The sequence below is a fragment of the Halictus rubicundus genome, chromosome 10, assembly GCF_050948215.1.
Source record: "Halictus rubicundus isolate RS-2024b chromosome 10, iyHalRubi1_principal, whole genome shotgun sequence".
In the NCBI taxonomy this organism is placed as follows: Eukaryota; Metazoa; Arthropoda; class Insecta; order Hymenoptera; family Halictidae; genus Halictus; species Halictus rubicundus.
Window position 1 is genome coordinate 14,904,268 of NC_135158.1, and position 14,441 is coordinate 14,918,708.

The following is a 14,441-nucleotide window of genomic DNA, read 5'->3' on the forward strand; positions in this document are numbered from 1 at the left end:
CCCACTATAGCTCATTATATTGTAAGTCAACTAACTCTGTCAAGGATATTCACTGCCGACGTATCTAATTCACTATGTTCAGTGCTACAAGTGGTCTCAGAGCAGATTGTAACACACTAAATCCTGGAGAAACCTTATCTATTTACTCTTTTAATTGATTATAATGCTAACGGTATAACGCGTAGAACCGTGAATTGAATTTGTACTATTGTACGAATATTAAATAATTTAAAAACTTAATAAAGTGTTATTAATGGTTAAATAGTCGAAAAAGACAACGCGAAAAAATCAACCTTGTTTGCAACATTTCCGTTTACATATGCATAAGTCTTCTTCAATATTGTAACATGAAGAAATATGAGGTCTTTGATAAGCTATCGTGCACATATACTTAAATGTACATACATCATTCAACGTTTAATATTATTTAGTGAAAATCCAATAAAAATTGATCTATATAATAAAAAATTTATATTTGTTGACCGATAGTCGACTTGGGAATTTTTGGACGACGTGACGAAACAGCTCGTTACGTTTCCGTGTTTAGTATGGACAGCTTTAGCGCTGAAAAGAAATGGAGGCAGCCATTGGCATATTTCCTGGCAGGAAAGAAGATATTATTAATCTACCGCATATATGTCTGCGACGATTCAGTACATATTTTCATAGAGATGCAAATTTTACTGCAAAAATTCGCCGGTGCAATTAATTTCGATCGATCAGTGTTTTCGGGAAACACATACGCGTTCAACGTAAAGCTAATAGCTAAAGAGAAAGAAAGAAAAACAAAATGGTTAGTAAATTAATAATTATGCAAAAAGCATGAAATTGGTATTGGTTTGTTTACAATATTTGTATTGGCTATGTGTGTTACAAAACCATCGTAAACAAGAGTTTCTCGAAAATGTGTACACATATTTACTTCTATACAAAATATATTTTACGAATATTAAATACAAATGAAAACGAAGTTTTCCAAATGTATTCCCGCGGTTATGAGAAATACATTTTATGTACGAACATTTACCAAAGAAGTTAGTATCGTTAGTATATATACTTTAAACACGTTTATAATTGATATTTGTATAATGATTGCATGTGAAAAAACTAGCGAATGTTTAGACACAGTGGCGCTGTCCAACCAGGTAATTCGGGAGTACAGTTATTTAAAGCATAGCGACATATCCGCGCGGATATATTCAATTACACTGGCCAGTTTTAAATAACTCTTGTCGCGCGTAAAGAGAAAGAAAGGACAGAGAAATAGTTGGAATACTGTGTCAACGTGCAATTATTCGATCGGAAAAAAAAGATGGTAGGAGCAAGTGAAGTTCGATGATAAACACGTAAGTTGACAATGGCACGAACGCCCCACGACAGACATCCGAAGCCATAGTTTGTTGAATGATCGGGTACCGTTGCATAATGCCCTGCTTTTAGCTTCCCGTTAGTCGCGTTTCATACAGCATTATGACGTTGATACACTACGGACGGTCATTTTTAAATTGAACGACAACTATGGTTGACAATAGTTTAATGTGTTGTTGTTATTTCGTCTTTTAGTTCAAAATGTCACATAACATTACATTCCTTCTTCTACCTGCCAGGGTAAGGAACACAATTACTGTTGGGGTACCAATTCCTGTGCCTATATTAATTATACTTATTTTTAAAGTATAATGATTATTAAAAAAGAGATAATGAATTTTTTTCATTAGAATCAGTTAACGTTATACATCTCTTTTTTAATATTCATTACACTTTAAAAATAAGTATAATTAATATAGGCACAGTAATTGGTACCCTCACAGTAATTTGGTCTCTTACTCTACACCAGCACTAGCGAAATTCAAAAATAAAATTAGAGGAACGTACATGTTTTCGAAATGAATATAATACAACAGGATAAATTGATTGAAGTATTTTTATCATACTATTAATCACTAATGTCATAAAATGATATAACCGAGGGAAAACCGCTTTTACCCGAAAGAAACGTTACGTTGCTTTTTTTTAAAGGATGGAGCATTTCGTAATAGTAAGTATGAAAGTCTTAATTATAATTCTATTTTTTATGATTCGGCATAAAAATTAGTGATTACTTTCGACGTGGATTTTCATTCGGTGTTAACGAAGTTATATGTGTATTTGTTGCTTTTGTAGCATTTCCGTTGAACTTGAAATTATTCAATAAGCATCATGGCTGCGACGATGATAGCATTAGGTGTTTCCACATTCTACATAATACTTACGACTCTCATAGCGTATTGGGCAAGAAGATACGTGGATTATTATATACGAGACCCGTTTGTAAAGTCCTTATTCTTGGAAGGCGTTGCCACCGCCGAACTTTGCGGCGCATGTTTCGAACTTATAATAAGTGAGTTTATCATAATAAATTCGAAAACGAACTCCCGCATGAAAAAATTAAAAAATTAGAATTAGTAAAGCATGTCCTTAGTTATTACACGAAGGTAATAAAAATATATAATTCCATTTAAAGAAGCATCGATGACCTTCAAATTTCGGGAAATATGACTTTCAGGAAAATTTCTCGTTTCTCTTTAACTTTGAGATACTCTTTATACAGAGAGGACCACCTCAATTATTTGCGTTGATAGTGGACCGATAAAAATTTTGTTTACCGTAGGGATACCAATAAAAGACAGTGACGATTAAAGTACCGTTTCAAATGAGCTATTTCGAATTGTGGCGGTCGCGTTAGGTGGTCCGCCCTGTATAATTGGTACCGCAGACCTTGGTTTGATCGTTTTCTGCATTGCGCATCGCATTTTAGTCGCGGAGAATTGGGGTGTCTCCATGTACGGTCTATTTTTATTCGCACTGACGATTTGGTGGTCCATGAACTGGGGTGACGCAACTGCATGTCCCTATACACACATCGAGGAGGTCGTCGAGGGGAAGAAATCGCTGCGCGACGCTTTCCTATTAATCTGGGCCGAGCTTGTCGGCGGTCTCGCCATTTTTAGATACGTGCAATTACTCTGGGCGCTGGAAATTGTCTCGACGCACAAAAACAAAGCGTTCGAAGACTGCACCACCGATTTGCAAGTAAGAACAACGAACATTTTCACGTTATCGTTGATGATCGATCGGCACGGAGAAACCCCTCGGTTTGCGATCGGGGATGCAGCTTCAGATACGCATTCGTTCATTCCGAATTGCCTTTCGAACAAAGTAACGTACTACTTCCGAGATCTCTATTTGCATGATAAAACAATACTCACTCTTTTTTTTTTATATCGAAGGAATTCAGGTATAAAACTGGAGTCGAGGTTTCGAGGTCAACGAGTAACGAGCACTTGATCAGTCTGTTGCAATGTTGACACGGAGAACATACTTGAATGATTAATAGCATTCAGCGCAGTATCGACATCCGGGATGCGGTTTTTTAAACTTTTTTAATCGTTTGAAATAGTACGAATTATTATTATTATTATTTTAAAAAGTGTTTTCTCCTTAATTTAACATTGAATAGAAGGAAATAATGAATTTTAGAATTTAGAACTCTTCACTAAATGTAAGAAGAGTTTATGTTACTTATGTTTTGTCCACTAAAATATGCAAGAAACGATTTTTGCATTTATGTTTACTCGTATGTGTTCACGTAATAAAAATTTGTTCAGTTTTACTCTTATTGGACGTTTTGCAGTAGAACGAATTGTCTCTAGAAATGATTTTGCTTAAATATTTGACTTAAATTGATGTAATCGATAAAGAAAATCACTTTTCGTCATTTTTTCACTCAAAGAAAATAGTTTCAATTTTTTACTTTTTTCGAACTGCGAGGTCGAGAAATCTCAAACTAGCAGTTTCGGAATTGAGGATACTGTTTGCCCTCGCGTAATGAGATTTCAATTTCTGTTTGCAAGGTACCTGTAATATTTGGAGCGTTCGTCGAATGTGCAGCAACTTGTGTATACAGGGTCGTTTCGCGCGCTTTGAGCGACATAAATCCAAGGTTCAGTATTGTCATTGACTCGTTCATTGGGACAAGTTTGGTTATAGCAGGTTTGTTCAGTTTAGAATATTTATTCAAGCAAACAATACCGATCAAGCGATGAAACATAAATCTATTTGGTGTGTCGCAAAAGTTTCAGCCTTTCTCAATCGTGCACGTATGATTATAATGGTTGTTGTCTTTCGTCGTTTGTCTATCAATGAAAGAAAATATTGTTAGAAGACTAAAATATCTGAAACAAATACACCTATTATTTGCATACGTATGCATGTCGATGTCTTCGCTGATGTTTCGTCTATTTTCATTCTGTTCCCAGCGTTTGATTATTCTGGCGGCTACTTTAATCCAGCACTGGCTACCGCCTTGAAATACGGATGTTTGGGGACTAGTTTTATGGAGCACGTGATAGTCTATTGGGTCGGAGCATGTGCCGGGTCCATTGTCTCTTTACGAGCTTATAGGTATCCGGCCATTCAAAGCTTCGTGCAACAACAGAAGGAGAAGACGCTTTAAGCTTCGAACAACCATTATTTATTTTGCCGCAAGTTTCGCTGTCTGTGTTCCAAGGTTTTTCTTTCTCCATTGTTTATTCAATCTGTAACTACTGCGTGTCTTTCGTTTCGTGAATGCGTTTCTTCTCCCACCGATCAGATTGTTACGAAATATTGTTCTTCCTTTTTCTTTTTCGCACAAACGGGTTTCGAAGAGCTCGCCCACTCGCGTTGCACGCTCGCATAAAGTCACAGTACTATAGCTATGGTACAAGACTTTGTGCTCGAACTGGTACAACATGATATACTCAACGATTGACCATGTACATAATGTATTATAATTGTACAAAGAAATAAATCATTTTTAGGCAACTTTATCGCGTGTTTCGTTGACTCCAAAAAAGAAAAGAAGAAATGCAGAGTATGTATAATTGTTGAGTAGTATTTATTAGAACTCTTTGCTCCCGAAGATTCATTATAATTACAGTTGAAACGTAACATTTGCCGATAGTATAGCAGCAATGATCGGCGTTGGTACAATTATACGTATATAAAACATTACAAATAAATATTTATCAAAAATATGGAAGAACGAATAACAATAAATAGCATCTGAAAACGTTCGTCGAACATTCTGGTTGCAGAATGTCTCGCGAAGTTATTCAGGAACTTCTAATGTTGATTTTTACATTTAGTAAAAGTATATCAAACGGATCGTCTGTACATAAACGTTCGTAAAAAATAATTTTAAACCTTACAATAGGGAACAATGTAGCAACGAGTAAAGTGCAAACAGATGGACTAAAAATGGAAAGAAAATACGCGTGTAAAGTACATAATTACCCGAAAATTATACATAAAATTCTGATTTCGACGACAGGTCGTACTCAATTGCTTCGTTCTTGTACATTTCGATCGCCTGCAACAGGAAATATGTTATCGAAGTATAATTAGTTTCATTGTCGAGCGTAATTAATTCAAATGTTTCAAGACGGATGAACGTTAAATTTTGTTTTCTTTCTTATGGTTTTGTGTAGCATCAACTGCTAGGTTATCAGTGACATCATAATGTAAGCAAGGATATTTACCGCGGTGATTTCGCCGTCGAGCTCGGCCACTTGTTTTTCGTGCGATTTTGTTAACTTCTCCTTTTCCCGACCTTGCTTGATCTGCAGAGTTTTCTTCTCCTGCATGAACTTCTTTATATTTTGCTCTTTTTTCTCGCGAAGTCGACGGTCTTTGTCACCCTTCGACTTCAGTGCCTTGTCATTCATGACTTCCTTCGCCGTTTCCACAGAAACTTTCACTTGATTCGCGTTCATATCCTTTATGTCTCTGAAAATAAGAAACTTCACAGTGACTTTCGGAATTATGTTTGCGATCCTCGGCGACCGAGGCCACCCGAGCTTGGCTGTCCTTCTCTACGTTCGGCACTATAATAGGATAATAAAAATAATATATAATAGGTTAATAAAAATAGAAATAATAGGATCTTGTCGGCAGCATTTGCCGCTGTGACTTTGACCAATAAAATGTAGGACGAAACTGTTTACACTGCTCGGCGGCGAGTATCTCTGTCTTTTTCTACGTTCGGCGCGGATCAAAGAATCTTCTAAAATAAGACTTTTGGAAAATAAACGACACCAAGACCCATGCTGATGACATACAACGCAAATTCACTGTAAACATTATTAAACTAAAAAAAATAATCATAATTAAACTAAAAATATCATATAACCAGCTAATCGTCTGTCATTCAACTTTCGTACATGTACATGATTAATAAATCGTACAGTGTTCCACGTACTTGTCATGTTTCGCCTGCAGTTGCTTCACTTGCCCAGCTTGCACCACTTCAATTAACTTTTTAAATTCTTCCCTAGAGCTTTCCGTCTGATTCTTCAACAGCTCCCACTCCTCTTTCCGCTGCTTTTCCACCATGGCGGACCATTGAGCGGTTTGCTCGCCTATAACTTTTTTCACATTGGCGTCTTGGAGTAACGCGTTTTTGCTGAAAATGCATGATTAACCAGCTGCGATTAGGCGCGACAACAGTTAGAGTAATTGTCTCCGATTCGGTGAGAGCCACGCCTCGATTACATACTCTTTTCCTTTGACCAATTTATCGATGGCGGCGCAGTGATTCTTTTGCATCGTCTGTCGCTCCTTCAGATGCTTTTTCCTCATCGTGTCCAACTCCTTCATCATCTTCTTTCCCTGTTTGAAGGCTTTCTCCCTCCGTAACGTGTCCACCGTGATCGGTTCCGGTTTAAACTCCTCTGCAAATTGTGGCCCGAATTAACGGAAATGTGAATCCACGAGAGTGGAAACTGTAATCCGATGGCAAAGCTAGTCTAAAACGTGTCCGGCGTATCGATGTAAAGTATTAAATAAATAAATCACTGGTTCAGCTGTTTTTACAAGTCCATAGCAACCTGTACATTTACATGTATAAACTGAATTTTCCGAGTTTCGAATAATATTAAAATCAAGTGTTTTCGTATCATTTATGCACGCATGTATTACAATTTTTATCCGTGATATGAAGGATTTATGTTTTAATTTTCGTCGTCTTTTATGCAGTAACCTATAATCGAAAATTTATGGATCAAGTGTTTGTATCGTTGATGTACGTTTTAATTTTCCTTCTTGTTTTCTTTTATGCAGTAACCTATAGTGAAATCTATGGATCAAGTACTCGTATCGATCGTGTATGTATTAAATTGTTTTTTTTGTTCAAAAAGGAGCAGATCTTGTTTTATGTTTAATGTTATCTTGCTTTTGTTTAATGTTTAACCGTTCTTACCGCGGGTCACCCCGGTATGAAACGGGGCAAAGCGGGCTCATCTCGGAATAATTAAGAGGGTTTATTCGCCGGTTTGCCCTGGTCCCGATAGTTATGAATGAAATTTACTTAAAACACCGTGTATACCTTTCTTGGCCTCCTCCTCTTTCTTCTTCTTCGCCTCGGCTTTCGCGTCCGTTTGCTCGATTCCAAGTCCTTTCATCGTCTCGGCTTGTTTTTCCGCTCCCTTGCTGAACGCGCCCGGATCAGACAGGGCGGCCATGAAGTCTGCAAGCAAAACGGAGCCGTGTTCGAATTCAGAGTCATCCCGGCACGTTTCTATTTTTGCCCGGGAAACCTGCTCAAAGTTATTACCTTCGAATCCATCGGGCACGTAAATCTTCAGCTCAATGTTGCAGAACAACATCGGCAACGCCATAGGAAAATTAGCCTCGGTCTTCAGCGAAATATGTCTATATCCGGCTTGAAGGCCGTCCAATGGCAGAATTCGTTGACCCAACAGCTTGCCGGACTCTTCGTACACGCCTGCGATTAGCAATAAATAATGATAAAACACAGTTAATTCGATTATGAAATATTGAAACAATTTAGCAGAAGAAATATCATAGTGTTATATATTACATTATAATATTAGAATATAATGCCGTGTGCTATGGAGTTTAGACAACAAAGTGTATAAAGTTAATTCGATTATGAAATATTACACAATGATAAAACGTTTTAATACGTAATTTAATCGAGAAATTTTGAAATATACTAACGGTCCTCAAACTCTGTTCTGATTTGGTTATACTATGTATATCGCCGAAACGATATTAATTATGGGAACCCCTGATATGTCGAGAAAGCAAGAAGTGGTTTTCATTTTCAATTCTCTTTCTTACGTTTTCGTTGGCTAGAGCTAGTAATTAGGATGTTTTAGATTCATTTGATATTACCAATTCTCAGCACCGCCAAGTCTGGGAGCACAACTTTTCGGAAAAGGAATGGCTCCTCGTTGTAAACTGGATTTAACCCGTTCGCTGGAACCATTCGCGTTCGAAATTCCTTCTTGATGGTGTCTGCCGGCAGACCGTACATATCTACTTCGACGTAGGTGCCGACTTTCTTGTCGGAAAGAAATTGCCCTGCTATTATCTATCAAACGAACGAAGTTTATTAAAAGTCACTTCTCAAACAGATTCCTTAAATCGTACAATTTTGTTCTGCGGCTCTTCGAATAAACAGTTTTGTTCAACTCACCTGGACAGAGCATTGAGCAGTGATAACACCGTCTACGTCCTCGGAAAACGGATCAAACGTTTTGTCTGCCCTTCTCATGAAATCCGGCTTCAACAAATATCCGGTTGTTGCGTTGTATTCGAATTTTCCTTGATTCAGCTGCATCGGCAAATCTGGCGTTTGAAAGTTCAATGCTACCATCTGACAGCCGGCGTTCCAGAAGACCTGATCATCGAAAGCATGCACAAAAATGGTAACAGTTCTCTGAACAAACGTTTTCTTACCGCGATTGAATAATTCACCTGTGGCATGTAATTCGAGGAATCAGCCCGCGTACCCTTTGGATAGATTCGACTCATTTGACGTTTGTTATAGTTGACGAATTCCACAGAATGCGTTTTCAGATAATTCAGTGCAGCGGTTTCCGAGAACGAGGACATGTTGTGATGAATGTTCTTTTCTGAAATCAAAACGATACATCTACTCTTTCGGAACTTGAATGTTGTTAATAGTAAAGGGAAATACACATACTTTCTGCAGTTTCGAAACTCTGGAATTTTACCGGTTGCGCATAGTTTATCATCGAAGAGAGCCAAGGATGGCAAGCCATGGTACTGCCAGTATACTGGATAGGTGGTGCTTCACCCTCAGCACCCCCTTCGGCTGGTGCACCACCTTCAGCTGGAGCAGCTTCCGGTGGTGGTTCTTCCTAAAACACCACATTTTCGTTCTCAATGGAACCATAACGAACCCTGTATTTTTAGAGGAACAGTTCACGAAGTTTGTCCGGAAACTATCCGTTTTTTTTTTAGATATATCTGTGTGTACTATTGGTAAAAAATGGGTACTCATCATTTAGTGTTCTAAAATACTCTTCGGATCCACTGGGATTATGAAAAAAATTGTTTAAAAATTTTAAATAAAACACTTCAAGAAAATAGGGAGTTGTTGGGAGCAAGATTGAAATAAAATTCGTAGCGCGAAGGGTTAGTTAATTCTATGTTATTTTATAGAGAAGATTAAAAGATTTGAAGAGTATTAATATACTATTTCACATCAAAATAGTTCGAGAAAAATATTTATATTTAGCTCCCGCGTCTTGCAAGAAACTTTTTGTTATTGAGATCCGGGGTCTAGTAATGATGTCATGACTTCTTGTCAAGGTTGGTTTTATCAAAGCTTGGAACGTCGGAGCAGCCAGACAGAAAAAAGAAAACCTATTTGAACGAGAAACACAATGATAATGATAAACCTTTGGCTCTTGCGGTGGTGGCGCAGGTGCGTTTGGATCTTCAACCACTTCATCCTTCGCTTCGAATTGTCCGGAGCGGAATAACTCGAGTTCGACTTTCTCTACCTCCGGCTTCAGCCTCTTATTCTTAATTAATATTTTCCGCTTCAATGCGCTCGGCGGTGGTAGCGGTTGTCCTGGTTCAAGCTGCAGCGTTTAATTTATGATTAAAATTTATGAAGTTCTGTTTCCATTCCGCCCCGGGAGGAAACAGACAGAAATTATTAACCCCCGAGAAAATTACGTACACTTGTTATGGCATTACAACGTTAATAAACAATGATGGAGACTCAACAATGTGTATGGTGCATTTGTAAGAGGACACGACGTTTAATATTTATTCGTAATTCAATAATCGACACGAGGAGAACATTAATTAATTCGTTATCATTTATTATATGATAAATATAGTATTTGCAGTTTCTTGATTACATAATACAATCGCTTTTCCACAGCAAGCTGTTACTTTGTGCCCTCCAGATTGGATTCAACAAATCAAATTGGACTTGATTACATTTCTTTGTACATCAATTTCTACTTTTTTTTTTAAATTTTACAGAAAGAAAAACATGCTCATCGGGTATTCACCCTGTGATACCATTTATATTACAAAAGTTTTTAAGTGATACGCTATTGGCAACTTCTCCCTAATTAATTTGGCGAAATCATGATTTGAAATTTGACATAATGGCCAGAAGTAAAGTTTACGTACTGGGTAATCCTTGAGCGGCTCCTTCATCAATAGGTCGCCTAATATGTCGTCGCAATATTTGGCCAATTTGTATTGCTGTTTCAGACAACAATGGTTTTCGAAACTCAAAATCACAGGATATTCCGACGTGACGAATGCACAGTCTCTTAACGCGTATATGACGTCTTTAAAGAGGATATCGGTGCACATGGCCTTGCCGTGGGTTATGATTGGTTCCTCATCTTCTCCCTTTCCGTCCCAGCAATCGAGCTCCACGCATCTGCGAATGATACAATCGAATCATTTCATGATCCAGGGTGGACTGAACCAAGCATTTCTTTACACTTTTTACAGTTTAGTGCAAAACTGTATTCTAATGAAAAGACGAAGAGTTACCTGCAGCCAGCTAGTAGCACTTGTCTGTACATCTCAACAGTACTTTTGCCACCGATTTGTCTGCCGCTTAGGTAAGTATTATGGCTTGAATTAATGTAGTAATGAGAAAGGGGTTGATCCATGTCCATCCACTCCTCCAATTTATCCAAGAACACGGGGGCGTTTTCATCGGACATTAAATAACGAATGAAACCGTCCTTGGTGATAGCTTCTACAGGAAGAACAATTTATATGATTACTGATTATCATTCGAAATTAACACATTTTGATGTATATGCAGAGTATTCTTCCGAACCAACTGCAAACCAACGTACCCATTGATGAACGGTGAAATAATTTTGTTAAAACTCTATTTACACACATTGAGGTTCACGAATTTGAATATTGAATTATTGAATAATTTGGATTAGGTTTAAAAATGCTTAAAAAAAGAATCGATACATATGGGATTGAACGAATTTAGTCGTGGTTGCCATAAAATTGTCAAAAACATTACCGACTCACCCTGTATATGGATGGGTCAATAAATTTTAAGAATTCTCTTTTATATGCTGATATTGCAGGGTTCAAATTAAGAGATAAATTCATAGGTGTGAACGTACTTGAGTTTTTCACTTTTTCATCTTGTTCATAATCATTAATAATTTCGGTGCATCGTTTCTCGTCGTACAGAGGATACAAAATTTCATTGAGCCTAGGATCTCGCTGTTTTTCGTTCATGAACTGTACCAGTTGGCTCAAGCTGATCGTATCCGATTTTCCTTTTGTTCTAAAACACAGGATTTGTTGATACTGTTACTGAAACCTCTTGGCGCGAGTCGCGGACGTTTTTCCTCAAAATAAACTCTTACATCGATTGGAACAGTTCTTCGATATCGTTGCGTGGACAAATTTTAAAGTATAATGTTTTAAATTTCTCGAAGGTGAAGTCTTTCGGCTCTATTTTGTCGCTCTGAAATCGATAGAATATCGGAAAATTATGTTACACATTTGTACGAGTTATATCTCATATAAAATCGTATCTTATATCTTAAATATTATTGCGAGTAGTCAAACAAAACAGTTAAGAATTAATAAGTCTTTAAAATATTAGTATGCGGTTCAATGTGTGAAATTATGTATAATCTTGTAATTGAATATTTAGTATGGCGATATAGCATCTTACAGACTCCGTATACTAAAACAAAATCCTCTTATCTATATATCTGCAACATTACCAAATCACTGCTTTAACCAAACTGGCATAATTTAAGCGGGTACCTGTATTAAAACAGTAAAAGGTTAGTGCATTCAGAGATATAGTTTTCGAAAACTATACGTATCAAAGTTACGAAATGTCACAGAGCATACTGTAATACAGGGTGTCCCAAAAATGTTGTATTTCCTTGAAGAGGGTGATTCCTAAGTTCATTTGAAATAACTTTTTCCATTACTAAAATGTTCTCCACTGCTTTGTGCAGGAGTTATTGAAGAAAAACACGGACCAATCAAAGCGCGGCTATAGCTGCGTTTAAAATGGCTAAACTTTCACTGAGGAAACCAGAAATTCTTAACTTTTTTTAAGCAATCCTGTAGATTTTGACGAAAAAATTCCGAAAATCCAAGTTTTAATCCTAGGAGATCAGTAGTTGAAAAGTTATGAGTGTTTAAAGTGCGATTTTCAGCGTTTTTGACGAACGCTATAGTAACGTCCGCGCCACAGAGCGCATTATTTTGCGTCTCGTTTTCATGATGACAAGAATTGCTTAGGATTTTTTAGGTCGTCTATAAAATGGAAGAAAAAAAAAAAGAGAAAATGAAAGTGGAGAGTGAATCTTACCTTCCCGCTCGGCAAGCCTAAGTCCGCCAGACCTTGATAAACGAGTTTCTCAGTTTTTCCAGAAGCAAAAGTTTTCGATATTACTTTCACGGGCACTTTTCCTTTTGGATCCACTTGGAAACTTAATCTCATCCAGCTGGTCGATAAACAAACGGATTTTAATTTAGAGGCAGAATTTTATTGAAATGATGGATCGATGACACCAATCTGTACATACTGTTTCATCAATTGAATCGTCGGGCAAACGTTCGACGCTTTCGTGTTATGCGTAATCAGTCGTAATCCAGCTTGCCAGTCCTGGAGCAATGAAATTTTCTCAGAAAACTGTAATTGTTGTCTGTAAACAATCGCAAAGCTTGTTATTCTCATTACCTTCGCTGTTTGCGCGTCCGCACATATAACGTGTTGGTAATGGATGTTCGTGTAATCAATACCAGAGCATATGGTTAAGCTTTTCTCGTCTATTTGTTCCATGGTTCCATGTTTGCTTACTTTATTGCATAATTTTGGATCCTAAAAGATTTAATATTGTATACAGTGTTACGTATCGATTAATTGCAAATTTCGTTAGGTTTGCGAATTTTTTTACCTTCGGCGTTCCGCCGTAACGAATATCGCTCACTTGGGCCAACTCGATGACGTCACCGTCCTGTATAAAAAAATACATTTGATACGGAACATTGTAAAAATGACACTTTATCAATTTATAAGAAGGTCATTAGCGTACTAATAAATTCTTGATTTGGCAAACGTACACGTTTCTTCGAACTATTCAAATTATTCTTCATCAATATTTATACAGTAGAATCGCCGTCACTGGAAAGCTTTACTGACGAAATATTCTATCATTTGAATATAACATACTTTCTCACGTGACACTTACGATAAAATTGCATTGGTTGTTTAATTGCGCAATTGGAAAGCGGTGAGAAAGGATAATGAATTATTCTATTACGAAAGTTCTTCATTCGCAGAAGAAGTTTCAGTTCTATTAAAATATCAAAGACAAAGTAGAAGTGTACCTTATAAAAAAAACCTTATATTATACATGATTATAACAAATATAGGTGTAATAAAACGTACTTAATGATTAATATCTAATGTACACGATTATAATAAAATATATTAGTAATGAAACGTGTTTAATGACTAAATAAAAAAAAAAAAAATCATTTCCTCAAGTTATTCAAATTATTTTTCATCTATTTCGTGATGATCGAAGTTATTAACCCCTTGACGTACAAATGCGTCTCGGATACGTGTTTCTTAGGACATTGTTCACATCGAAGTAAAATATTAATATTAACAAAGTAAAATATTAATATTAGCAAATATTATCAGCAGCGTGTCTCTTATAACCCTAGGACCATATGTGTTTCGACGGTAAATAATAAATGGCAGCTCCGGACACGTCGAATTTCATTTAACTGGTATGTCAAGGAATTAATAGTGATACAAAGGGTTTGTTTAATGATACCTTGCCATCGCTCTTCCAATAGATAAAAAATCCGTACTCGTCGACTTTAAACAAACAGCTCGGCTCGAATTCCGTCGTCTCCTTGTCTTCGAACCATCGGTCGAATACCGAGCCATTTCTCAACAGCTCCGGCACCTCGATCTGCCAATTGAATTCAAACTTCTTTGTCATGTTTCCCCTTTCTCGGTTTCGTCAGCGAACGGACGCTTTCAAGAGCTGCCTTGAAACGAACTTGGGGTTGCATGAGACTCGAATGACTCGATTCTG

At 37.1% G+C, this 14,441-nt stretch overlaps 2 protein-coding genes across 5 annotated transcripts; one reads left to right on the forward strand and one right to left on the reverse strand.

The window, feature by feature from the left end:
• The first annotated feature begins 689 nt into the window (after positions 1–689).
• Aqp (aquaporin) lies at positions 690–4,845 on the forward strand. 4 transcript variants are annotated; one of them, XM_076795566.1, is made up of 6 exons: positions 690–793; positions 1,129–1,346; positions 2,164–2,380; positions 2,798–3,072; positions 3,894–4,032; positions 4,299–4,845. In XM_076795566.1, exons 3-6 carry the CDS (start codon positions 2,200–2,202, stop codon positions 4,493–4,495), a joined length of 792 nt encoding a protein of 263 aa, XP_076651681.1. In that variant the 5' UTR covers positions 690–793; positions 1,129–1,346; positions 2,164–2,199; the 3' UTR covers positions 4,496–4,845. The 4 variants fall into 4 exon arrangements, with proteins under 4 accessions (XP_076651681.1, XP_076651684.1, XP_076651682.1 ...); XM_076795569.1 differs by lacking the exon at positions 690–793 and adding an exon at positions 1,905–2,038 and having other exon boundaries at positions 1,112–1,346; XM_076795567.1 differs by lacking the exon at positions 690–793 and adding an exon at positions 2,020–2,038 and having other exon boundaries at positions 1,113–1,346.
• Positions 4,551–14,435, reverse strand: LOC143358421 (1-phosphatidylinositol 4,5-bisphosphate phosphodiesterase). The gene is made up of 20 exons (XM_076795564.1): positions 14,175–14,435; positions 13,287–13,346; positions 13,070–13,210; positions 12,915–12,994; positions 12,698–12,833; positions 11,730–11,830; positions 11,481–11,647; positions 10,879–11,089; positions 10,504–10,762; positions 9,753–9,938; positions 9,032–9,209; positions 8,803–8,960; positions 8,522–8,725; positions 8,218–8,416; positions 7,634–7,804; positions 7,406–7,546; positions 6,578–6,752; positions 6,281–6,484; positions 5,562–5,808; positions 4,551–5,392 (listed from the first exon to the last, which is right to left on the reverse strand). The coding sequence occupies exons 1-20, from the start codon at positions 14,343–14,345 to the stop codon at positions 5,324–5,326; spliced, it is 3,258 nt and encodes a 1,085-aa protein (XP_076651679.1). The 5' UTR covers positions 14,346–14,435; the 3' UTR covers positions 4,551–5,323.
• Positions 14,436–14,441: the final 6 nt, after the last annotated feature.

Excerpts from the sequence above, each read along its gene's own strand:
- LOC143358421 (XM_076795564.1), bottom strand. The coding sequence starts at position 14,345 with ATGACAAAGAAGTTTGAATTCAATTGGCAGATCGAGGTGCCGGAGCTG. Across the intron at positions 12,995-13,069 it reads CGGACGCGCAAACAGCGAAG|GACTGGCAAGCTGGATTACG; the intron begins GTAATGAGAATA and ends TCATTGCTCCAG. Across the intron at positions 6,485-6,577 it reads AAATTGGTCAAAGGAAAAGA|CAAAAACGCGTTACTCCAAG; the intron begins GTATGTAATCGA and ends ATGCATTTTCAG.
- Aqp (XM_076795566.1), top strand. The coding sequence starts at position 2,200 with ATGGCTGCGACGATGATAGCATTAGGTGTTTCCACATTCTACATAATA. Across the intron at positions 2,381-2,797 it reads ATGTTTCGAACTTATAATAA|TCGCGGAGAATTGGGGTGTC; the intron begins GTGAGTTTATCA and ends ATCGCATTTTAG. Across the intron at positions 3,073-3,893 it reads ACTGCACCACCGATTTGCAA|GTACCTGTAATATTTGGAGC; the intron begins GTAAGAACAACG and ends TCTGTTTGCAAG.